The sequence below is a fragment of the Atractosteus spatula genome, chromosome 3 (genome assembly GCF_055471065.1).
Source record: "Atractosteus spatula isolate fAtrSpa1 chromosome 3, fAtrSpa1.hap1, whole genome shotgun sequence".
Classification (NCBI taxonomy): domain Eukaryota; kingdom Metazoa; phylum Chordata; class Actinopteri; order Semionotiformes; family Lepisosteidae; genus Atractosteus; species Atractosteus spatula.
This window is the reverse complement of record NC_142708.1, coordinates 47,358,828-47,385,683: the sequence shown is the minus strand read 5'-3', so window position 1 is coordinate 47,385,683 and position 26,856 is coordinate 47,358,828. Positions and strand designations below refer to the sequence as shown.

Genomic DNA, 26,856 nt, shown 5'->3' with positions numbered 1-26,856 from the left:
TTAAGTTTGTTTTTGTTGCAGTGAAGGTACTTCACTAGTTATCATGCTTATCTAGTGACTTTAATTCCTCAATATTTCCTCAGTTTTTAACATAATCTCAGAAAGATGTGATATCAGTGCTTCAGGTGTTACAAAAACAAAAAAAGTAAGGAAAGCATTTTCACTGAGTGTAAAATTTGAAATGATACTGTAGAAAGGATTGAAAAGGGCATTAGCATTTTCTTCAGTTTAACTGCTTTGTTCAACAGATCATGATTTTTACATAGTGTGTCCTGTTATATACTGCACTCAAATGAGCTAATTAGCAGAAACATGCAATAGTGTCCTTATTTTGATAAGCCAGTACACTTAAGGTAGTAATGCGTAATGCAGGGTAGATGTAAAAGTGAGTTACAGTATGTACTTCTACATATAAAGTAATATGAATTTTAATTTTTGTTATGCAATATTATGAAGAGTGTTTGAAGCGTTTGAAGAAAAATTTTTTCTTGCAAATTACGGGATGGGTGTATACGTGTATCATCTGACAAACAACAGCTATGAAATTCACATTTTACGGGTTCTGGGATAAGTACTTGGCATCACCTGTAAGCTTTGCTTGAAAGACTGATAAGACTACAACCAGTCCTCTTGATTCATGGGATATATTGCTAAACTGTCTGTGGGTATCATACAGTTTTGCAGTCAGGTTAAATACATAACAATGCATGTAACCCAACATCAACCTCAACCCATTAATTACTTATTGATTCATTGGCAGCTTCAAACACCAGCTGCATCTCTGCTTAAATCTACTGTATGTTGATAGAAGTGCATTAAATTCTGGCTGGAGTATTGTATGCACATCAGGACAGTGCCCACGTTTTTTAAAGTCGCAAGTTTTCTAAGTTAATTTCTAGTTATAACTTTGTAACAGTCTCTCGATGCACACAGAAAGTTCACATCCAAAATTTTAGTGCCTCTCTGTAGGTATCCTAGGATTGTATTCTAATGAGTTTCTATCTTAATATGGCATAGTATTGTGTGATTATGGCATCACGGTATCAATTGATGTGGATTGTTGTCTTGTTTGTTATTTGATTAGATTAATGTAAAAACATTAACCTAAAATTGCTAAGCAACCTCAGCCGACTTCTAACTGATAATTGCTTATGGTTCACGTTAAGCTTGAGTGATTGATTTGTGGAATCAGAAAATTCTCTACCCCAGTTATTCCCAACCTTTCTAGACAAATTGTAAATATACAATTTGCATTTGAATAAAAATGTGTTACAACCCTGCCTACAGTATATGGTTTCTTTTGTAATGTTGAAGTGCAAGCTAGGAAAATGTTTCAGTAATCCTCATTGTGCTGAGCTATTTTTCTTTGATTTTCAAACTAATGGCATAATATTAATTGTATAAATTGTGAAATCCACCAGTGAAACTGACTGACTTGTTTCTTTCTCAGTTATAAATATCACATTTTAATCCAGTGCACACATGGGGTTCATTATCAGGGAACCATGCACAGCTGTGGGAATAGGATAAACATATTATCCTAAATTATACAAAAAGGGAAGCAGTATCTAACATGGATGCTGGTAGATTGTTTTTGGTGGTAACAACAAATATTGAGTCTTATGAGATCTTATGTGTTTTTCCCAACAAAACAGGATAGCTAACTCTTAGAGTGAAATAAGTCAGTACAGTGAGATTTTCAGTTGTGTTCTCTAATCATTCTTTTACTTTGCTTCGCTGTATTAGAATCCAACTCAATAATAAAGTCATGAGTCAGACTGAAATTTGGATCACACCTGTAGCAACACTTAATATTACGTGATTCTTGTTGGTCATCCGTGTACTAAAGGATTTTCCACAACATATATATGAAACTATACTTGTCTTCCCTTAACTCTTTGTTTTGTTTCCTGAATTAGCAACTGACAGAGACTTCCCAAATAATCTGTGCGTCAGTACTATTAGACACGTTGTAACTAAAGCATACCTTACAATAAGAAATAATGCACTTTTTTGGAGCCCCGATTATTCTACAGTTCACAATACCTCTATACCAGAACTATTGATTACAGTGTTTATATAGTAAGCTATTAGATTCAGGTATACAAAAAAAATAGAAATATAAACAGGATAATTGTATTCTGAAGTTTTTTTTGCTTGACATTTTTATGGAATTCCGTGATAATTGTTTTTAGCATTATCAGCTCGTCAGTAATGACTGTTGTCATTAGAAATGCTCAGATATGTAGTAGCATCATTAGTTAAGTGTTTTTAAATGGTCTTTTCAAAACCATTTGGCAACTTAAAGGCAGAGCAGTCAAACCTACTGTAGCTGGTGGGATCATTTTTTAATGAGTGTTGTAATTTTAGGACCGTTAAATGATTTAAAGGCTTAGCTGCACAAAAAGTACCCATTTAGATGTTATTATTACAATAATGTGTTTTCACAAGTGTCAGTAAAGAAAAAAAAATCTTTATGCAGCTAACATGTTAGTGGCCATTATTTATCCAGTAATGTTGTCCTTTTAGATATCTTCAAAAAATCCTGTATCTAGACTTTGTAAAACAAACAAGAATTCCGAGAACAAATGCTTCTCTCAGACAACCATAGCAAAAATACTGTTATCCTGGTATCATACTTTTCTTCACCCTTTGCCTTCTATTTTTAATGATTTAACTATGAGAAATAGCATCTCTTCTCCCTGTACAATGTCTGGTAGAGGCTCAGGGCATGTGATGTAGATAGTCTGATTTTCACTGCTGTGCTTTGGGAGCAGGTATTCCCTTTAAAGACTCTGTTCATTGTACCTGCTTGTTTTTCTTAGTTTTTGGACCATCGAGTTCTCCATGTCTGTGGTGATCAATCTGTGCATTTAATATTTGCAGTTTTTCCACTTGCATTTTGCAGAATTCTACAAGACCGCACAAATCTGTTGACGTACAGTTGCAAGAAAAAGTTTGTGAACCCTTTCGAATTACCTGGATTTCTGCATTAATTATTCATACAAATGTGGTCTGATCTTCAACTAAGTCACAATAATAGAGAAACACAATCTGCTTAAACTAATAACATAAACAATTGTACTTCTTCTTGTCAGTACTGAACACATCGTTTAAACATTCACAGTCTAGGTTGGAAAACGTATGTGAACCTCTAGGCTAATGACGTCTCCAAAAGCTAATTGGAGTCAGGTGTTCCAATCAATGAGTTGAGATTGGAGGTGTGGGTTGGAGGTGCCCTCCCCTATAGAAAAAGGCACACAAAGGCTGGTTACTGACAGAGTCTGCTCTTCTCAAGAAAGAGCTGTTCATGTGAACCATGCCCCGATCAAAAGACGTATCAGAGGACCTTAGAAGAAGAATTGCAGAGATGCATAATGCTGGAAAAGGCTACAAAAGCATTTCTAAAGGCATGGGTGTTCATCAATGCACAGTAAGACAAATAGTCTACAAATGGAGGACATTCAGTACTCTTGCTACTCTTACTAGGAGTGGGCGTCCTGCAAAGATCACGGCAAGAGCACAGTGTGCAATGCAGAAGGAGGTGAAAAAAAACCCTAGGGTAACAGCAAAGGATCTGCAGAAATCTCTTGAACTCGCCAAAGTCTCTGTTCATGTGTCCACTATAAGAAAAACACTGAACAAGAATGGTGTTAATGGAAGGACACCATGGACACTGCTCTCAAAAAAAACATTGCTGCATGTCTCAAGTTTGCAAAAGACCAACTGGATGTTCCACAATCCTTCCAAGACAATGTTCTGTGGACGGATGAGACAAAAGTTGAACTCTTTGGCAGAAATGTGCAACATTATGTTTGGAGGTAAAAAGCACTGCATACTAACACCAAAACTTCATCCCAGCCATGAAGCATGGTGGAGGGAGCATCATGGTTTGGGGCCTGGGCAACTTGCTATGATAGAGGGAACAGAATGTCAGGGTAGCTGTACGTCACCTGAAGCTTAATAGAAGTCAGGTGATGCAACAAGACAATGACCCAAATCACAGGAGTAAATCAACAACAGAATGGCTTAAACAGAAGAAAATTAATGTTCTAGAATGGCCAAGTCAGAGTCCAGTCCTCAACCCAATTGAGATGGTGTGGCATGACCTGAAGAGAGCTGTTAACGCAAGGAATCCCAGAAATACCAATGAACTGAAACAGTTTTGTAAGGAGGAACGGTCTAAAATTCCTCTTAACCGTTGTGCAAGTCTCATCAGCAGCTACAGGAAATTTTTGGTGGAGGTTATTGCTGCTAAAGGAGGTTCTACCAGTTACTAAATACAAGGGTTCACATACTTTTTCCAGCCTGGGCTGTGAATGTTTAAAAGATGTGTTCAGTATTGACAAAAAGTACAATTGTTTGTGTTATTAGTTTAAGCAGATTGTGTTTGTCTATTATTGTGACTTAATTGAGGATCAGACCAAATTTTTATGAGTAATTAATGCAGAAATCCAGATAATTCTAAAAGGGTTCACAATTTGTTTTTTGCAGCTGTAGGTTTGTTTGCAATGCCTAGTCTAAAATAGCAGCTTCATCCCTTGCTAATCAGTGGCAATGATAATGCTGCCAGCTTTGCAATCCTATTGCATATCTACAGTGCCTTTCAAAAGTATTCACCTTTTTCATTGATGTCTAGTGTTGTTGAATTATAAATGGTATATATAAATTTTTTAATAGTATATGTTTAATCAAAAGTTGAATGCTCAAATTGAACAATTTTATAGTTGATAGAAGTTAGGTATCAGCCACAAAAGGCTAAGAAAAAAATGCAAATTAACCCCCATCTTCTTTTTAAGACACTCCTGTGTAAATTGCTGTCTTAGGTCATGTCCTGCTGAAAGGTCAATTTTAAGTCGATTGGAAACAGAAGCAGGTTTTCTCCTAAGATTTGATTGTACTTTGCTGCATCCAATTACCACTCAATTTTCCAAATTTCCTAGCCCCTACTGATGGAAAAACAGCCCAAACTATAATACTACCACCACCATGCTTAAGCAAAGGGATAATGTTGACAAGCTGATGCGCTTTATTAGGTTTTCACCAGATATAATGTTTTGATTTAAACCAGAATTTTCCACTTTTTTCTTCTCTGACTGCAAACCCTTTTGCTATATTGTATGTTTGCAGTATCACAAACTCCACATGGGATCTGGTAATGGTTTTCCAGTCTGCTATACAGGCTGTTATTGTGGAGTGAACAGGATATAGTTGACTCAGATTTTCCCTCCTCTCAACCTTTGTACTCTGTAGATCAGTGGTTCTCAAACTGTGGTACGCGTACCATAAGTGGTACGCGGAGCGCCGCCTGCTGGTACACCATATGACCCTGGAACTTTGTTGTGTGCACTGAAAAGTCAGGACAGGTTTTCATATTTTCTATTTCAATACGTGTCGAATACACAGCCCATGTACTAAGATACAACGGGCGCTAATACTTGAGTGGACACAGAGCTACAATGTAATTCTATACCATTGTGCAGGAATGCATGCTACGAATGCAAGTGACCAATTGTATTTAAAAAACACTTATCTCCAGCAAATAGGGAGGTAGGAGAATGTGCGTGATTTTGGAACAATGCCAATGTTGTAAACACAGAAATGCATAGAAATACGTGCTACAAACTCTGGTAATCTTGTGAGCACAGGAAAGCGTAATATGGTAACAGAAAAATATTTAAGAACCATTCCAGGATAATTTGAGAAAAATACACTGAGCGTCTCCGTGTGTCGCTCCCATGCGCATGAAATAAAAACTTCTTTTAACTTCTGAGACAGACCCCTGAAACGGAAATGGGGAAAAATCCAAGCTTGCGGATTGCTAAAGCAGGTGAGCCCCACACTATTTTTGAAGAACTTTACCATTGGCAAAAGAGCTGACACGTATTATGTGTAGAGAAAAAGCTGCTAAACAGCTCGACCTGCTGCCCCCTCTGAAAGACACAGTCACTCATAGAATTATTGAAATGGCGAATGATATAAAAAGTACACTGATAGAGTGCGTTAAGATGAGCAGATGCTTTTCACTGCAATTAGATGAGTCTGTAGTCGATTTGGCCAATTTGCTCGTTTATGTTAGATACGAGTTTGAGGGCATGTCCCATGAGGACTTTCTGTTCTGTAAGCCACTACCAACAGGAACTACAGGAGAGCACATATTTCAGCTTCCAAATGAATTAATCAAAGAGAATGGCATCGACTGGATAAAATGCGTAGGAGTTTGTACAGACGGTGCTAGAGCGATGACAAGCCGAAACAGCGGTGTAGTTGCACGAATTAGAGAGGTTGCTCCAGAAATGAATGGACACATTGCAACATTCACCGCGAGACCTTTGCAGTCAAGAAAATGCCTGACAATTTAAAACCTGTTAGACTCTGTTGTGAAATGTATCAAGGCTCAAAAAATGACTTCATATCTGCTTTGCTGGACTAAACAGGCTCACCCCTCTCACTGAAATGGTGCTTTTTTATTGTTTATTTTTGTTGTTCCTGTTTTTATTCTGTAAAGCGCTTTGAGAAGCCACCTTTAAAGGCGCTATATCAAATGAAGTTTATTATAATAATATTTATTATTTGTGTATGTGAGTGTGTGCACACATGCACGCTCATGTTGGTCATTGAGAAATTCTGGGGTTCCTATGAGAAGATGACTTGTAGGTGGTACTTTGGTGCTTTGGTTTGATCAGGGGTGGTACATGGTCGAAAAAGTTTGAGATCTGCTGTAGATCTTTCAAAGTCATCATTGATCTCATGTTGGCATTTTTAACCAGATATCTCCTTGCCTGGCTGCTCAGTTTGGAGGGTCAGCTTAATCCAGGCAGTGTATAGGTTGTAGATCACCATCCACCTCTAAATGATTGACTTCATCTTGCTCAAATGGATATTCAGTATATTGTTCCTCTGAGGGAAAGCAGAATTTCAGAACCAGGTCCTAGAATGGTGACACCATTCACACACCTGAAGAAGGCTCCACAGCCAAAACGTTGTTTTCTTTCTTCTTTGTTTCAGCATGGAATAAACCTATTACTTGTTCCTTTGTAGATTATATACCATTGTTAGATCTGGAGTGTCAGGTATGGGGCAAGCCACCAGAGGGAGCTGGTGAGACACACCAGATACTGAGAAAAATGGTTATGCACGGGTTTATCAGAGATTGGTGTCACTTGTATTAGGCCAGGTTTTCCTATATAAGGGTATAGCGAAATACAGTGGGTATAGAAAGTCACTTTCAAAATCTGTACCTTTTGTTGTATGACACTCTGAAAAGAAAAACTAATTCAATTAGGCTTGTTCCATTTTTATTTACACAGTAACCCACATTAGCCAAGTGAAAATTCTAAAACATTCTGAAAATGAATTAATATTACAACAGTAAGATACCTTATTTGGATAAGTGAACACCCCACTTACAGTTGCATTTGTAAATTTGCTCAGGTATAACCAATCACCTTACAGATCACACAACAAACAAATTGGCTCCCACCTGTGATCAATTTTGGTGAATTTGATTAATTCAGAATAAAAGCAGCTGTTTCTAGAGAATTCCGCTGCTTTGAAGTGCATTTCAAAGCAAATAATCCACTATGGGCAGAAAGGTGCTTTCAAAAGAACTTTGAGATAAAGTTGTGGAAAGGCACAAGTCAAGAGATGGGTATAAAAAGATTTCAAAGGCTTTAAGTATCCCACCGAGCACAGTCAAGACCACCATTAAGAAGTGGAAGGTGTATGGTACCACCCAGACCTTGCCTAGATAAAACCGTCCCTCCAAACTGGATGACCGAGGAAGAAGGAGACTGATCAGAGAGGCTACCAAGAGGCCGATGGCAACTTTAAAGGAACTACAGGCCTTTATGGCAAAGACTGGTCATTGTGTGCATGTGACAACAATATCACAAGCACTCTACAAATCTGGCCTGTATTGGAGGGTGGCAAGAAAAAAGCCAGTCCTTAAAAAAAGCCACATCAAATCTCGTTTATGTTTTGCTAAAAAGCACCTTAAAGGTGCTATGGTCAGAAGAGACCAAAACGGAACCTAATGGCTGGAATGCAAAATGGTACATCTGGCGAAAACCCAATACATCTTGCCATCCAAAGAAGATCATTCCTACAATAAAGCACGGTGGTGGCAGCATCCTGTTGTGGAGGTGTTTCTCTTCAGCTGGGACTGGGGCACCTGTCAGGATAGAAGGGAAGATGAATGGTGCAAAATACAGGCAAATTATTGACGAAAACCTGCAGCCCTCAGCCAGGAAGTTGGAAATGGGAAGATGGTTCACCCTTCAACATGACAGTGACCCAAAGCACACCGCCAAAGCAACTGTACTGTGGCTGAAGGACAGGAAGGTGAATGTCCTTGAGTGGCCTAGTCAGAGCCCCGACCTAAATCCCATCGAACATCTTTGGAATGACTTGGCAGTCCATCAACACTCACCACATAGTTTGAGCTTGAACAATTATGTAAGGAGGAATGGGCAAATATTCCTCCCTCTAGGTGTGCAAAGTTGGTAGAGGTGTATACAAACAGACACAAGGCTGTCATTCAAGCAAAAGGTGCTTCCACCAAGTATTAAGTCGGGGGTGTTCTCTTATCCAACCCACTTATTCTACTTTTTTTTCAGAAATTGTGCTTTCTTTTTCCACTTGGATGTTGCAAGGTACAATTTGTAAATAAAACTTGAAAGAGTCTGATTTTATTTGTCTTCTTTTTGGGCTTTAGGGCAACAGAAGGTGAACATTTTGAAAGGAGGTGGTGACTTTCTATACGCACTGTATGCTTCTAGGATTCTCTGGGGAGCTAATCCGTTGCTGTCAGGTGTGGCAGTATGTCTTGCGGTGAGGCATTCGCAGGTTGCCTTTGTACCATCGGTGTCAGGGGGACCATGAGAAAGCAGAGTCTTACGGTGAGACTCTGGCACGATTGACTTAGGTTTCAGTTGGACCCTTGCTGTCGGGGGATAGTAAGAAACAGAGTCTTCAACTGACACTCTGAGTGTTGGCCCTTGGCGAGTCTGTGTTATGTCCACTCCAGTTTGACCCTTGCTGTCATGGGAACTGAGAGAGGGCAGATATCATGATGAGATCTCATGTTGTGTGTAAGATCCTTTCTGTCAGAGTTCAGTGAGATATGGTCTCACAGTGAGACTATACATGAAGATCTTACTCCAGAAGTGTCTGGTCAAGGTTTTGTTGTGGTAATAATGAATCTCGCTGTCTTGTGGCATAAAGCTCCAGGGTTAGGAGTAAGAGAGTAAAGGACTCAAAGGGACTCTTAGTAAAGGACCTCTGGACATATATGCTTAAGATTAATGTAAGCAGGGAAGACTCTTATGGAGTAGCAGCCTTGGTTAGTTCTGTGTCGGCTCGCCAGTAAAGCAAAGATGGGAGGAATGAAACTGACAAAGCGGAAAAGACTGAGTAGAGAATGGTTCCACTGCTACCCGTGATTAAGTAACAGATTTAGGGAAAAAAGGCATTTAACATGGACCAAATTAAGGTTAAATAAATTACACCTGTTATGACCCCAGGTGTCTAGTGGTAAAGGGGTGTAACATTTAGGATGGGTTTGGATGCAGGTGGGTTTCTGGTGAGGCACTTAGGAACTGTGACAACAGAAGTTTGTGCAAATGTGATTTATTTTCAAAAAGTGAATAAGTGACTGGTACGTATACAGGACATAATATCACACTGGGAAAAGGAACTTAAGCGGTGCCAAAGGAAAAAAAATAACCAAACGGATCTAACACAGTGAGGTCAAACAAAAATCAAAAGGCGTCTTCATGTGCCCTAACGTCCCTACCCTGAACTAACCAGAACAAAATATGCGAGTGGCACACGCCCCTAACCTAGTGTGTCTAGACAGAAAACAACACTACGAGTGAAATATTTGTATATCCCAGGATCTTGTCTATTAACTTTTCCCCAAGTGTACAACAAGATCACAGTTAAACACAAACACAAGTGAGCAAATTGCACAATGGTGGAAAACATGTAACACGCGAATACACAATACACAAGCCAGGAACAAGGTATAATGAGAACAAATAAGGAGAAACAAGCAAGGTAATACAAGCACAAATAACAAAAAAACCAAAATAAGCAAACACAAAGCCGAAGCTAGCAAAACAAGCAAAAGGTCGAGCACTGAACTTTCTAAGTTGAGCCGGAGCTAATGGAGTCAAAACGGTTGCTGATTGGCCGGGAGTTGATTGATGATAATGTCACAACTGCAGTGATGGTGTAGTGATGGACCAGTGGGGGGGTACCTGAATACAGGAAGCAAAAAAAAAACAAAAACACGGACACGCACAGGGACATAACAACACCCATCCCCATTGGTGGCTTAATCCATACCTGAAACTCTAGATCCAGCTGCCCTGTTACACTTGTCTGCAGATTAATAAAGACATTGAAGTAAATGGTACATAACAAGAGCACTTTGCCTTCTATAGGCAAAACAATGTTTTCTTTGTGTAAATGACAAGGTGAGGTGACAACATAGTGCATTTGGATAACTCAAGAATGTGAGAAGAGGCAGTAGTTGTTTGGGGAATTTCTGAATTAGGATAAAAATATAGAGCTTTGCAAAACACATCTCCTCAAAGTCTGATTTGCTCAGTAGTGCAGAATTCCAGAGGGAGTAAGGGATGAGACTACAGTATTGAAAAGCAGACACTTAAAAAACAGAATGTGTCAGTAACAAGAATGTGATTTACTTTGACTTTTGAGCCTCTGGGACTTTTCAGGCAGTTTCTGAGAAAAGAGACGATGAGTAGCAAGGGTATTTTAGTCTGAAATAGCTGTAAGTGATGGATTTGACTTGGAAGTCATTTATTTTTATTCATAATTCTGAATAGAGAAGCTGTATTTTGTTCCACAAGCCTGTTATTGATGTTTCAACAAGCATTCTTATCTTGCCTGTGTCACACTCAAGGTGAGTGATGTGGTAGGATACAAACACAAAGTAATTTCACACATAATGGTATAACATAGCCACTGGAAGACTGTAAATGTGGTTTTTAATGATGTCTTTAAATGAAATTGAAAGGCCGAAAGATGCTATCTGATTTTGTTCGTGATAAAGATGTTTTCTTAGATTTTCTGATAGTTGGTAGCACTCATACACCCATAATATATAGTATTAAAAAGTGATGTTTAAAGAAATGCTTTTACAATTATCTTCCATATATTCTACTCAACATTTCCTAGGGATATGCAAGTATGAAGACTTAATAATGAATAGTTTTTATAAACAACAGCACATGAGACTAAATTGATATAGTGCTTTTAAGTTTTTCTTGACATAAAAATACGTAATAGTTTTAGAAAAGTATACATAAATACTGTACATCTGCAATAGTAATATTATAGTAGATTGAGAATGAAATAATTTGTTATATTATCTATATATTGTATCAACTAATCTTTTCAATCCACAAATACAATTCATCAGCAAAAAGTTTTTGGGGAGCTGCTGTCATTCAAAGGTTCATTTAAATGATCACTGCATGAAAGATCAAAGTTGTTGTCAGTCTGCAGTTTATTAATAATACTCTCAATTTTGCCCACATTTTCCAGATCTGGAGGAAACCGATCCTCATAGCATGGAGTCTCAGTACTATATCTCATTTTTTACTGACTAGCTTTAATTTCTCATTACTAGACAGAACAACAGCATACAGCATATAGTATTCAAGCAGGGAAACATTTTTTTACTGAGCAGGCAAGCAAAGTTAAAGATATATTCCCCTGATACACCTGACACACCTGAAGAAGGCTCCACGGCCGAAACGTTGTGTTCTCTTTCTTCTTTTTTTCAGCATGGAATAAACCTATTACTTGTTCCTATTCCCCTGATGTCTAAAAGCTTTCTAAAATGTGTTTTTTTTACAGTTTTGCTGAGCAATTTGATTAAACCAAAAATGTTACAATGTATCTATTTTGGCACCTGCTTTTCCATCCTAAACAGTTGAAGAACTAAATGGAGCAAAAGCTATTTCATTAGTTCAGGAGGAAAGAGAGCAAAGATGGTTATTGAAAATGTAAAGACCTGCTGAAAAGCACTATTTCTGTGTTGGAATGAAATGGGAGATAATTTTGATTTGCCACACGTTATTAAGCATTTTTAATGTGATATGACTTAGGATGTTTATTTCTTTGAGCTGATAATTTCAGGTTAGTTTGAGCCTGAGAACTCTCAAAATTAATGTGTAATGCTGAGCTTATTTGTTTTATTTCAGTTTCTTCCTACTTCACTCCTTGCATAAAGAGTACAGGATGTGTATTGGCCCCTGAAAGAATCTGCTTTATTGTAGTTCTGTGTATTATGAATTCTGCTTTCTTTGTTTCCATTTGCTGTGATACAGTATATGCATTTTTATTATTCTGTCTAGTTTTTAAAAATTACTTCAGGTCTAACATGGATAAAATAAACTCTTTGTTTTAGTTTAATGTATGGTGTTTCTGGTGACATATGTGAGAGTACTGTGACGATGAGTAGAAGTCAGATCTCAGAATGTGGCTCGGCTCATGAAGCGATGTGCGTTTGATCTACATTGACATAATCTAATCTCTAAAGCTGGCATTAATGTCCCTCATTATGGTACAGTCACCAAAACAGTGTTGTTCCATTACACCTTGACTAACCTTTACATGCATCTTATGCTTTCTCTTGCTTACATATGCTCTGTTGTTACAAATACCATAGGCTTAGGAATTATTGGCACCCTTGATAAAGGTGAACAAAAGAGCCATCATATCAAATAAAAGGCACAGATAATGAGCTATATTTCGTACAGACTTTTATTCTAATACAATTACTTCACTGCCGTGGATCCAAGAGGGACATCGCAAATACAGCTATCGTTTAGGAGGATTTGCTGGTCTACAGAGATCTGCATTGAGTACTGGTATGCAGAGGGATTGTTTTTTCTGAATTGTATAACGTTAGCATGCTCAGAGGGGTTTGGCAGCCAGTTGACCTTGGACCTTTAGAGGTTTTTTTTCTCCTTACTGAGGAGTTTTTGATTCCTCACCTCCATTGTCTTCTGGTTTTATCTCTTTCTATATTGTAATGTCATGCACTGTCACACACGGCTTTGTTAAGTGCCTTGGGGCAACCTTGTTGTGAAAGGCACTATATAAAAATAAACTGAATTGAATTGAAAACAAACCATTTTTAAATGTGTAATACTATATTTTTTGTTAATAACACACAGTAGGTTTTAAATTTATTGGATCCCTTACATTTTTAAACAAAAACCAAACAAAGTGACATTTGCAATGAAATTCTGCTTATTTAAATACATTGCAGTGCTGTTTATGTGGTACATGCCTCTTCTTCCTTATCTTTCTTACGTGCTAAACTCCTGTACAGTGTCTTGTTGCCTATGTTAAAAGATAAATGACTCTTCAAGCTTAGGGAGGTTAGAGAAGTCTACCTATGTGTCCTAATTCTCTACCTGTCCTCCCTATCAACCTGATTCTCCCTGTGTATGGTTATAGGGCTTTAGCCGACACAGCTTAAAAATCACAATTGGTGTTTCCAAATTAAGTGGTTCTAAAACTGAATAATTGGAAAAAAATATTTGAAAATAAAGAATGAACAGAGGCAGTGAAACAGATGAAGGTCTTCTCAAGGATGTCCTTAGTATGTACAGTATAAAAGGAGAAAGGTAATGGAGAAAAAAAATGACCTCTCATGTGAATTACCTAAAGAATGTGTATACATGCAGGCTTGCCATGTACAACATGATCAGTCAATGTGGCTGACATTTTGTGTTTTAGTGTGTTAGTTTAAAAACTAGTGCAAAAGTTGTAGAGATGCAAGGTGTCACAGCTCAGTTCTGTGAAGGATTGAAAATAAGTTTATTCTGTTTTGGATCAGCAGAGCATTTTTCTCTCCCAATCTGATCTGCATACCATATCATATATGCTCTAAAACATCACTTTAATTACCTTAAATGGCTTTTGGGAGAAGAACACATTTTAGTACCAGAATATTTAAAGTTAAACTTTTAATCCTTTATACAAATTTCCACATATGAGAGACAATGTGATGCCTTACTCAACCTAACCAGCAGGTTCTTTTGTGAGTACAGCAGGTGTCTATACAGCATGTCTAGCATACAAGAAAATCCTACACACAGAGATCACAGCAATCAACACAGTGATCTACTTTTGTTTTTTCAAAAGACAAATCAGGAGAACAGGCCTGTTTTGGGGTTTGCATATCCTGTTATCTGGGGGCATCATAGATTTGTATTATTTCTAAAAAATGAATGAGAAAATCAAGATCGTTGCCTGTTGAGAATCATGGTATAGACATTGTGTGTAAGAAGGTGTAGACTAATCTAGACTTTATAGAAATGATTGTTTTAGTAAAAGCTGTCTTAAGTAACTGTTTTGTAGGAATTTATGTTTATGGATTTCAGATAACTGTTTTGTAGTTTCCCTTAGGGAGTATGTTATATCATTTCTTAGTCTGTAATGATAAAAAACTGTGGAAGAAGGAAAATATAGCAGGATTGCTTCTTAGCCTCCATCACACTGCAGTTAGGATAATTTTGGGGGCCAGCAGGGGGCGCTCACCCTATGTGGGTGTCTATGTGGGTCCTAATGCCCCAGTATAGTGAGGGAACACTATACTGTAAAAAGGCACCATCCTTCGTAAAAAACAGATGTAAAACCCAGGACCTGACTCTGTGGTCATTAAAAATCCAATGCTTTTTTCGAAAAGCATATGGGTAGATCCCTGGCAGAATTTTCCATTGGCCCTTACTATTCATGGCCTCCTAATAATCCCCTTCTATGCACTGGCTTCATTATTCTGTTCTCCTCCCCACTAATAGCTGATTTGTGGTGAGCATTATTGCGAACTATGGCTGCCGATGCATTATCCAGGTGGATGTTGCACATTGTTGGTGTTGGAGGGGAGTCCCCATTACCTGTAAAGCGCTTTGCATGGAGTGTCCAGAAAATCGCTATATAAGTGTAAGCAATTATTAATTTGAATCCACTAATCCACTAAGACTGTCCACTAAGAGCAGTTCTTGTGCATTTTTGTCTTTTTTTTTCTTTCATTCTTCAGCTACTGTCTGGTTGTGAATCTTGCTACACCATTCGCTACACATTGATTGCAGTGTTTTATTTTGCATTTTATTCTAAAATATATTGGATTAAACTGTGATTTATTTTTCATTAGTGGTGAAAGAAAAATAGTTCTTAATTTGATTTATTTACCTCTGAGGTAATGACAATTTTATTTTTAGATTATGTGTTCAGTGTTTTCAAAAAGCTTTCCAACTTTGGGGGGGGAAAAATTTAGTATGATATCTGAAATATATTTTTGTTGTGAGAATAATAAAATTATAGAATTAATGAAAATGCAGTATTTTAAGAATTAATGAAAATATTTTAATGTAATATTTGTTGATAGTCTCTTGCTACATAGTCTGATTTACTAGACTTTATTTCTTCATACTTTGTTATTAAAATGGGTTAACCTGGCTTTTCAGAATGACTCAGAATGACTTTTCAGAATGACTTGTTTGATTCCCTTGTTATGAAAATGATGAAACACAATAGCCCTGACAACCTTCGCAAAAAGCATGTAGGAGCTGCTGTTTCATTTGGAAACCCCAGATTGCCATGTTCTCCACTGTGTTCCAGAACCGCCTGTTTCCATGTGATTTGTGTCTGGCTGCTCTTGTTTCTTCCAGCATACCAAAGACATTATGGCTAGGTCAGTTGGCATCTCTGAACTATCCCTGTGTATGTGTATGTGAGAGAGTCCTGTGCTGGACTAGTGTTTCCAGGGTGTAGTTCTGCCTTGTGATCTATGCTTTTAGGATATGCTCAGTATTGCTGTGAGCCTTACAAAGAATAAAGTGCTTGGTGATAATTGATGGATGGAAGTAAAAAAACACTCCAGAAATTCAAATAGGTTGTTTCTGTCTGATAGAAATAGGATTTTAAGCAATAAAAAACATGCACAAGATAAAGAAATGTACAATTGGTACGTCATTAATGAGAAATGATTAGCTTTGAAAAGTTAGTCACAATGAAGTTAGATATTTTACTATTAACTTAAAAGGTTTATTGTCCATTTTAAGAAACTCTGGAAGATAATCATTCATGTTTACCATGTTTGAAAAATGTAAGTGAATGTGTTTTTAAAATTTGTTTTAAAAGTTGGAGCAATTTGTTCTTAAGAGGTTATATATTTAAATGGTAACTGCACACACTATATATATCACTGTAAATTACTTTATTAATTGTTTTCTTTCAACTTTTTAATTTAAACAATAATTAGAAAAATCATTTATAACTGTAATAGATTGCTTTATAAGAGTAACTTTTCCCAACATTGACAGAGGCCAAATGGAACACTGTGTAAGAGTATATGCAGACATCCTTGCCAGTCAAGAAGTGTTATTTCCCTAGTCTGGGATATAGTTGAAAAGCACCCAGATACAAAAGACTTCTCACCCCCAGGCAATGCCAGTTGTTAGTTGCTATAGGCAATACAGATTCCCACATGCTTTTTGAAATTGTCTCCCTTCTGTCCAATTGGCAGCAGCTAAGGATGAGCAGTGTCGTTCAGCAAGGACTTTTTCATCGAACCACTTGCATTTGTTCAGTATGTTCAAATAATGACAATATTTTTATGGAAGAAACTGCCATACCTCACACTGCAGAATGTAACTCAAAGATAGAAAAGGAGTCACGGTATCAAAAGAGTTATGCTTGACCGATTTCTTGCTACTGTATATCTAGACTCAAATAGATACCAGAAACTGACTAAAATGAAGATTATTCTGATGAGAAAATATAATATTGAAAAGCAAAGTGCAACAGAGGAATTATTCATAGTTTTGCGAAAGTTTATGATGTATTCATTTTAATCAGTTATGGATTCCTTCCTTGTGGAAAAAAAATAAAAAATAAGTTAAAAAACATCTAATCCTTTGAGCAGATGGGAACAGATCAATAACTCTAAAATTTCACCACATAACTGCTACAACAGAATGCTCAAAATGTGGATTTTAAAAGATAAAGTCTGTGAGCCTGTACAGTTGTGAGAAAAAAGGTTGTAAACCCTTTGGAATAATCTGTATTAATTGCTCCTATAGTGTGATCCAATCTTTATCTAAATCATTATAATAGATAAATTCAATGTGATTAAACAAATAACATAAAAAAGTATGTGAACCTCTAGGATAATGACCTCTAGTGAGTTGTGGTGCCCTGCCCTATAAAATAACCCACAATGATTGGTTACAAACAGAACCTGCTCTTTACAACACAGATTTGTCAAAGTGAAACATGCCTCGAACAAAAGAGGTTTCACAGGATCTCAGAAGAGTTGTTGATCCTTATAAATTGTATATGGCTAATAAAGTGATGTTATGTTATGTTATAAGGCTGAAAATGGTTTAAAAAAATCTAAAAACTTAGGCCTACATCAATCTATAGTCATGCAGATAGTGTACAAATAGAAGAAATAAAGTACCATTAGTACTCTCCCTTGTTGAGGCCATCCAACAAAAATCACTGCATTGAACCGTATTTCAATGCACTGAGCCGTACAATGCTCAAGGAGATGATAAAGAACCCTAGGGTAACAGCTGAGGATCTGCAGGTGTTTCTTGCACTGGTTAATGTCTGTGTTCATGAGTCCGCAATAAGGAAAGCACTGAACATGAGAGAACACCATAGAGGAAACCACTGCTCTCCAAAAAACAACATTGCTGCCCGTCTGAATTTTGTCAAAAAGCTTTCCAACTTTGGGGAAACCTGGATGTTTCACAGAACTATGGAACAGTGTTCTATGGACAGATGAGACCAAAGTGGAACTTTTTGGTATAAATAAGCAACATTATGTTTGAAAGAAAAAACAACTGTATAGTAATGCAAAAACATCATCCAAACCGAGAAGCACGGTGGTGGAAGCATCATGGCTGCTTTGCAACCTCAGGGCTGGACGGCTTGCAATCATTGAGGGAACAATGAATTCCAAATTGTATCAGCAAATTCAACACGAGAATGTCAGAGTATCTGTATGAGATCTGAAGCTGGGTCATGCAGCAGGACAATCATTGTAAACACAGAAGTACATCTACAGAATGGCTGTAAAATTTTGCATTTTGGAATGCCCTGACCTTAACCCAATTGAAATGCTGTGGCATGACCTGAAGCATGCCGTTCATGCAAGACATCCCAAAAATATCAATGAATTGAAATTGTTCTATAAAGAGAAATGGACCAAACTGATGTGCAGGACTGATCAGCAGCTACAGGAAGTGTTTTGTTAAGGTCGTTGCTGCTAAAAGAGTTTCTACCAGTTACTAATTCAGATATTTTTTCCATCATAGACAGTGAATGTTTAAACAGTATGTTCAGTATAGATGAGAAAATGTACAATTGTTTGGGTGTTATTTGTTTAATCAGATGGTGTTCATCAATTATTATGACAGATGTAGAGATCAGATCACATTTTAGGATCAAATACTTCAGGAATACAGATTACAGATACAGCAAAGGGTTTATGAACTTTTTCTCACCACTGTAGTTAGAAATTAAAAATGAAAGTTAAGTAAACTAAAACTTATCAGAATCCTCTGAAATCCTCTGAAATGTGGGTGTTCCTGATGCATTTGGTCTGATGCACTAAAATTCATCATTCTAAATCTAATACTTGATGCATCACAGACTAATGTTGAAAACAAAGTACCCTACTTATAGACCTCCACTACAGATCCTAAGCAAGAAATAGTAAGATTGTTTGCAGGCACATAAGGTTAATGTGATATGCGGGATACATATGTTTCATGATGCCTGATACCACATTGATTTATGAAGCACCTTGATCCACCCTGGAGTTCTTTCACAAATGCATACATGTACAAGACCACAGCAACCAAAATGTTATGTAATCTGTTATTTATTAACTTTGGGTGTTGCTTTTTGTCATCATTAATATCCCACAATGTATTTTAAAATGTGCTTATATATACTGTGATTATGTGTAACAAACACAAATATATGTGTAATGCACTTTAGCTTTTGGAATTTGTTCCTAAATGAGACTTTTGTTGTTTTAGGATAAGAAATGGATTCTTAATCATGAAGATGTAATACTCGCAGAGCTACTGGGCAAAGTAAGTATTTTTACTCTGACAGAATTCAGTTTAAAGTACTATCCTATCCCGAGGCTTTCAGCCCAAGTCACTTGATGAAAAGCTGATTGTAAACTGTTGTACAAACTGATCTAGGAGTAGTGCCCAATTTTATTTTTAATTAATCCAAATGTCATTCAGCTGTACATTTAATACTTTGACAAGGTGTAATGCTTCTTTGCACAGAATCTGCAACCAAAATCAGTCATCAGGTCACATTTGAGGTCCTGACTATTAATCAGGGAAGCTTATTATCTACTGTCCTGAATCCAAACCCATGACCTTGCATTCAGTCCGTTTACCTTTTAGACATTTTCAGGGGATATGTGAGAATGGCTAATTTTCAACCACAAATTATTTAATGTTATATTTGTGTGCTCTTTGAATGAATTAAACAGCTGACAGATAAATCCTAAATTGACATTATATTGGTATTCAACATAGACTCAGATTGACAATGCATTGTAATAATTGTTTGGGACTTAGAACATATTCACTTTGTGAATATATGTGATATATTGAATTCTGGACATGGGGTGCTATCTGCGTGATTTTTACCTTTTCTACGTGTTTGCATGGGATTCATCCAGATGTTCCGGTTTCCGCCCACAGTCCAAAGACATACTGGTGGGTTAATTGTCTTTTTGGAAAATTTGTTCTAGTGTGAGGTGTGCATAATTATGGCTGTGCTTGCCCTGTGATGGACAAGCGTCCCATCCAGAGTATATCAGACCTTGCAACTGTTGTGTGCAGGATAGGATCAGAAAATGGATGGATAATTAGTTTTTTTTTTGTTAGGGTAATTTCGGTGAAGTATTTAAGGGAACACTGAAAGACAAAACTCCCGTTGCAGTAAAAACATGTAAAGAAGACTTACCCCAGGAGCTGAAAATAAAATTCTTATCAGAAGCCAGGTGAGTAGGTTAATTGTGTCCATGAACGTGTTTTGCTGACATTTATTGCCAGTCACTAAGCAGCTTTAAAATACTCTCAGTTACAACAATATAAAGAAAAGAAGACAATATCTACTACAGTTTAATATTTACAGAATTATTGTAACATACTAAATCAAGTCACTATAGCTACTACAATTTAGCACACTGTTTTTTAAGGTAATACTTTAGGATTATTTTTAACTGCAAAATTTACTGCAGTTTTAGAACCACCTCTATAAACCACCTCTATTTTTAATCCTTTGTTCCTATACAGCCACATTTTTTGTTGCATAGGATAACAAAGGATACCGTTTTTGTTTAGGACAGTTTATTCAGCAAACAACCTTTTGAAATATGTGTGAGAAGATAAATATAAAACATTCAGTGTTGGAAGTCAGCTGGCGTAAGTGTTTTTTCCAGAAGCCTAAGAAGGGTAGAGTACCCTATTTATTATAAAACGTTTACTGACCTCTATGGAAACCTCACAGAAATTCTATTCATGAATTGTGTACTGTATATATACTTGAAATAAAATACAGTGCAGTAGTTATATATTACGTAAGCAGAAAATGTGTTTAATCAAAATTAAAAACTAACGTCATCTAGTTCTAGTATCTAAATCTAGTACACGATGCATCTCAGATTAATGTGTAGCACAAAGTACTTTGTAAACCCCTGGTACATATCCTAGGCAAGAAATTGGAAGGTTACATTAGCAGGAGCATAAGGTTAATATTATATATGGAATTATGACTGTATATGTACATACATATACATCATGATGCCCCGTTGGGTGCATTATATTTTAAACAGAAACTTGGTAAAGTCAAAATATGGTAATCTTTTAGATGGATAGAGGATGGAAGCTGTTTTCAGATAAATGTTGTCGGCTGTGCTTTGATGTGCTGAATTCATTAGAGCCATAAATAACTAATTTTAACATTTTAAAAATTGGGAAAAAAAAGTATTTGTAGTTGACTGCTGGAATTACAACAAAAAGATATGGCCCTTAGGGTGTAATGTAGTTGCTCTATTCCTATGTTACTGAAGTGGGCATCATATGTAGTACAGCGTCATTCCCAGAAAGATGCTTAAATGACTCAATCAATATTAGGAGGTTAACTTATATTGGCATCAGTTTAATAGGAGATATCGCCTTTGGTGAATTAACATAGTTCTTTCTTTGATTAGGGTTGCTAATTATGTGGATGCCAACTTCTATCCCTACGTAAACAGTATATAGCCCTTGACTTCTGTTCTAGACACCATATTGTATTTTGTGAACAACTTTTCTTGCCCTCTTCGTGACACATATTTTTTATAGTTTTAATTTTAAAACCAAAAATAGTGTTAGCTAAGAAATGGAAACTCCCTGGCAGTTGATTAGATAAACAGTTGATCGTGTTTGAAGTTTACGCTTCAGGAGAACAGAATTTCATTATAAGAATGAGCTGTGGTAAATCGATTTCAAGTTTCTATACTATAGTAATTTGAAGTGTGGGAGTTCCAGATTGTGTGTTTCTTCAAAATTGTTTATTCATGGGATATCTATTGCACTCTTCAAATCAACAGACGTTAATGACAATTCATAGATGTGTGATTCCTTTCTTTTGCATCTTGCCTCTTAACAGGATACTTAAGCAGTATGATCACCCAAATATTGTGAAGTTAATAGGAGTTTGCACACAGAGGCAACCTATTTACATCGTAATGGAGCTTGTACCAGGTAAATTACTTTTTCATTTTGTGTGTGGTTAAAAGTTTATAGTCCTGCATGTCTCATTTTCTTCTCATTGCTGCTTTGATTGCATTGCTGATTTGCTTATTATTTATTATAATACATTAAAAATAGTTGAATTACTTTAATTAAATATGTATTTTAATATTTGCTATAGTTTTCTTTTGTGTAAGTCAATTCCAAAAGTTATGGAGTATTTTGCTGTTTTAACTTAATCTTGTGAGTCCCACAGAACAGTGCTGTGTTTTTTCCTTTTACTGTTATTGCATTTATGAGTTCTTTTTTTTCTAAGAACAAAACTAATTATTAATTAGGACATAATGTGCACATTCTGACTTTTGTTTACACTTAAATACTGTTTATAGGAAAATAAATACAAGTTTATTCATTATATTTTAACAGTTCACCTAATGAATGTCATATCATTATTCCAGGCATTTTAAGATAGAAATCAGCCATATTGGTCAAACAAAATCTGTGTTTTATGAAAAAATAAATTGGAGCAAAAATTGCAGAGGGAAATCCCCAGTAACCTTCCAGAGCATCCGCACTCATAGTTTTTATGTTTCATAGTCAGGTAATGAATTGAGTTCATTATATGTCAAACAGAAACTTGGTAAAGTACAAATATGGTAATCGTTTAGGAGAGGAAGGAAGCTGTTATTTTCAAATAAATGTTGTTGGCTGTGCTTTGACATGCTGAATTAATTAGAGCCATAAATAAATAATTACCAACTTTTTTTTCTGAAGAAAGCTGCTATAGTTGTTGCTCATGTCAAGGAGGTGTTTACTCGCAAAGATTTTTTCATGCTCTGTTAAGCCTTTTCCTCCAGTTTACCCCACAAAAGTGGATAAACCCAGTAAAAAAAAAATATCACATCTATACCAGATGACAAAACAGTAGGTAGACAAAAGGTGGTATCATCATGGAGGGAAATTATAAGCTTTGTAATCTATTACAAAAAGTGTTTTAAAAATGTATGAGATGAATTTAATTAGCACACCTTGTCAACATGATGAGTTTTTACCTTAGAGGTTAGGAGCTGACTTTGTGCTTTAAACACACCACACTCACACATTCTCACACATTCTATTGTTTCATTTTTGTAGCTATATTATGTCATAACTTGATAATTGTGTTGATTTTGATAATTGTATTGAAATATTTAACAACAAAGAAGACCTGGCATGGATAGAGCATTGTCCTTTCCTGAAAAATTGCATATTCCTTTGTGCATCATTGAATATGGTGTCAAACTTGACCCTTAATAGGATCATACCACATACAGATGTTTCAGGATAGTCTGCATTAAGTCTTTTCACTGCATGACATACAGTGCTTTGTAAAAGTATTCATCCCCTTTTAATTATGTTTCATTTTGTACATCACGCACATGATGTAAGTATGTTTTTTTACCTTTAATATTTTAATCAGAACTTTAATACACGAAATGACCTTTATGAGTCAAAGATGTTAAAGGTCAACAATAAATACTTTTGTAAGGCATTTGAATTTAACTAGAGTTGGGCACAAATGTTCAGAAGAAAGACTTCAGTTCTCAATCCAGGTTATAATTCCAGGTCGTATTCTGATTTGTTCCAGTACTTGCTGCACTATCACTGCATGCGTGAATCTGCCAGCTTGCCATTCTTCTTTTGCCTGTTCCCTCCTGCTTATATTCCCTAGTACTTATTGATGTCTACTTAGAGCTTGATTTTGACTACTCTTGTCTGACTCCGCCACCTCATTTAAAAAAACAGTAAAACAAAACCGCATTTACAGAGTTGCAGCTGCTCTTTCAAATCCAAGTGTCCTGCTGTATTATTTTCATGAGGTTAAGGTTCAGACCAATCCAAGATGCGAAATTTGTTCCTTTTCATCCATTCTATTATAGATATGTTAGTATGTTTAGGATCATTGTCCTGCTGGTGAACCACCTTAGGCTCAGCTTCTGAATGGTTGGACTGATGTTCTCTTGTAGAATTTGTTGGCACAGACGCCAAATTTGTGGTTACAACAGTGATGGCAAACCATCTGGATACTTTGGCAGATTAAACAACCCAACACAATGTTTGATGGTCATGATGAGGTTCTTTTGTTGGAAGGCAGTGTTTGGTTTTCACCACACAAAACATTTTTCATTGTGGCCATTTTGACTCTTCTATGCAGAGCACATTCTTATAGTGGTCTTGTGGATTGTGCAAATACTCTTTGGCGAACTTGAGAATTTTAATAAAACAAGGGTTTTATGGTAAGAAATTGAAATTCTTATAATATTACTGATGGTTCATAAACTTTTTCTCATCACTACTGCGCTACACTACACTACTCCACTACAGCACTGTAAAATAGAACTATTATACCTGATATACAATCATTTCTAACAGACATATGTTATGAAGTTTTTCCCTGAAGTAATCTCTTTGATGTGATTCATTTGACATGTTCACTACAAACATATTACGATTGAGCATACAAATGCACAAACGTATTATGTTGTAGATATCAATTTGAATTACACTATACGCTGAGTATTTGTAATTCTCTCCACTATGAGAAGCACCCATCATTCTTGTATCTTTGTGCTGTAAATCAGCCATCAGTTTTTCTTTATGCATTCTGCTTTGTTCAGGTACCACATGGCTATGGCCAGTGCTTTATCTACAGCTTCTTCCTTTTCTCTTCTAGCAAGAACAGTATCATTTTCCAAATAAGTGCTCTTCCACCATGGCTTAAATATTAAGCCAATCAATGTTCATTCCAAGATGACATCCTTATCTTTATACACAAGGTGTGGTTTGCTGATCATAACAGCTTCCTATAATATAGGTTTCTATCTGTTGTGCTATAGTTTGTTCAGTCCTGAACCTGTGTTGCTCTCTGCTTGAAGTTTGTGTGTTCCCCCTGTGTTCATATGGCATTTCACCAAGTGCTCTGGTTTCCTCTCACAGTCCAAAGAAATACTGGTACGTTAATTGACCTCTGGGGAAATGGGCCCTTGTGTGTGCATGTGCGTGTCTGTGTCTGTGCGTGCCCTTTGCAGGACTGGTGTCCCATTAAGGGTGTACCCCAACTTGAGCCTGTTGCTTGCCAGGATAGGCATCAGCTCATTCACAGCCCTGTATTGGATGAAGTGATGAGAAAATGGATGGATGGCTAATCCTTATTATTTCTATCAATGTCACCTGAGAAAAGGAAAATAAATCTTCCACTTTTTTTCACATTTTTGGGAATGTAGTCTGCTCCCTTAATTGTTTTTACCCAGTACAGTTACCTTGCTTCTTACTCGCTATGTGCTGCTGTTTAATCCTCTCCTTGTCTCCACCAGCAAGATTAATAACATGTTGCCAGCACTTTAGCCTCCTCCTAAATCACCCTATTGATTCATTGGATACACCAAAATGTAGTATTGATGCTCAAACTCTGTAACATTAAATTCTGTCATCCATGCGCTTATGAATACTAACAATTTCTGCATCTGCATATATTCTTTACATATGGTTAACCAAGCTGCTTTTATTTTTCGCTGCCTTTTTTAACAACTTGCAGGTTTGCATTCTAATTGAACATTTTTCTTGTGATTATAATCACCTCAAATGCAAATCTAGTAATAAGGCATTACATTATTACTAGATTTGCATTTGAGGTGCTTTTAAAAACTGTATAGTGCTCTGAGAGGCCTAAACACAAAGGGTCTATCCTCATAGATCTTCTGTTCTTTCTATATGATCCTTATAAAGTAGATTAAACTTGTTTTTTTAACTTGCACTATGTGGCATTGAAATGGACTAGAACTTTTTTCTGATGTTGTACCATCAGTATTGTGCTCCTTGCAACAAGACAGTTGGTTAGCTCCAGAATCCCCAATTGCACTTACCTCTTTCTTCTGTTTGATAGCTTGTTCTTTGTCTATTCAATTGTTCTTTCTAAATAGAGCCTACAAATGTTCCACTACTAAGATCATTTGAGTGACAAAAGTGAGCCACTCCCCTTTTTGACTGACTGACTTGAAAAATAGTTTTTAAGATAAGATCACTTTATTAGCTATATACAATTTCTTGCATTAGGAATTTGTCTTTTCGCATACCCCAGCTTGCTCTCCATGAGACACACAGACAGGGAGAGAAACTTAGGGTCAGAATGCAGGGTAAGCCATTTATACAGCACCCCTGGAGCAGCTGGGGTTAAGAGCCTTGTTCAGGGGCCCAACAGAGTAGGATTCCTCTGCCGGCCGCGGGATTTGAACAGGCAACCTTCCAGCCACAAGTGCAGATCCTTAGCCACAGTGCCACTGCTCTGCCAAAAGTAGATGAGCACGCTCAATGTGTTATTGCTGTGCTTCCATGTTCACTGAATCTGATACTGCACAAGCCTCCAACCTCAGCTTCTGTCTCTCAGGTTCTTCTGTTTGGTTACCACAATCAGCTGCTGTCTTCCATACCGATGTTCACTTTGAGATCACATTAATGATGTCCCATATCCATTCAAAATGGCATAATGTCAGTCTCCAACTCTCTTCCTGTAATTCATGCCCCCTTTCAACTTGTATCTAAAGGCAAAGCCCACCTCCCTTGACTTTCATCCAAGTTGAATCTTCCAGCATTCACAGTTTCAAAAAGAGTGATCTTGATCACTTGAGTAACAACCTTATCTCACCAAATTTATATCCAGAAGAACTCTGAAGTGACTCAAATGGTGGGGGCATTTTGTCAGAGTGTCTGTTGGGCACTGTGGTCAGTCTTCAACATTTCAAGTCTGAGTCCTGACATTAGATGATTTAATCCAAAATCCAAAAGCAATTTAAGTGACTTGGGGGCCTGCAGGACGTGACACATGTTTTACTATTCAGAATAGTAAGAATACCTTCTTATAGTAGAGCTTACAGTATGTGTGTCAAAAGATTGTGATTGACTCAGACAAGTACAGTAGGTATGTTGGAGGGGCAAGACTACTGGTCTCTATTCTCCTCAATAACAAAGGAGTCTTAGAATTTTCATCAGCAGTTCC

At 36.8% G+C, this 26,856-nt stretch overlaps 1 protein-coding gene across 2 annotated transcripts in view; it reads left to right on the top strand.

Moving 5' to 3' along the window:
* Positions 1-26,856, top strand: part of fer (fer (fps/fes related) tyrosine kinase) — a 130,308-nt gene that overhangs the window by 72,372 nt on the left and 31,080 nt on the right. For both annotated transcript variants that reach the window (XM_088911990.1, XM_088911989.1), the window contains 3 exons: positions 19,101-19,157; positions 19,974-20,089; positions 21,742-21,836. In XM_088911990.1, the coding sequence (XP_088768116.1) occupies positions 19,101-19,157; positions 19,974-20,089; positions 21,742-21,836 (268 nt within the window). The remainder of the gene's footprint in view (positions 1-19,100; positions 19,158-19,973; positions 20,090-21,741; positions 21,837-26,856) is intronic.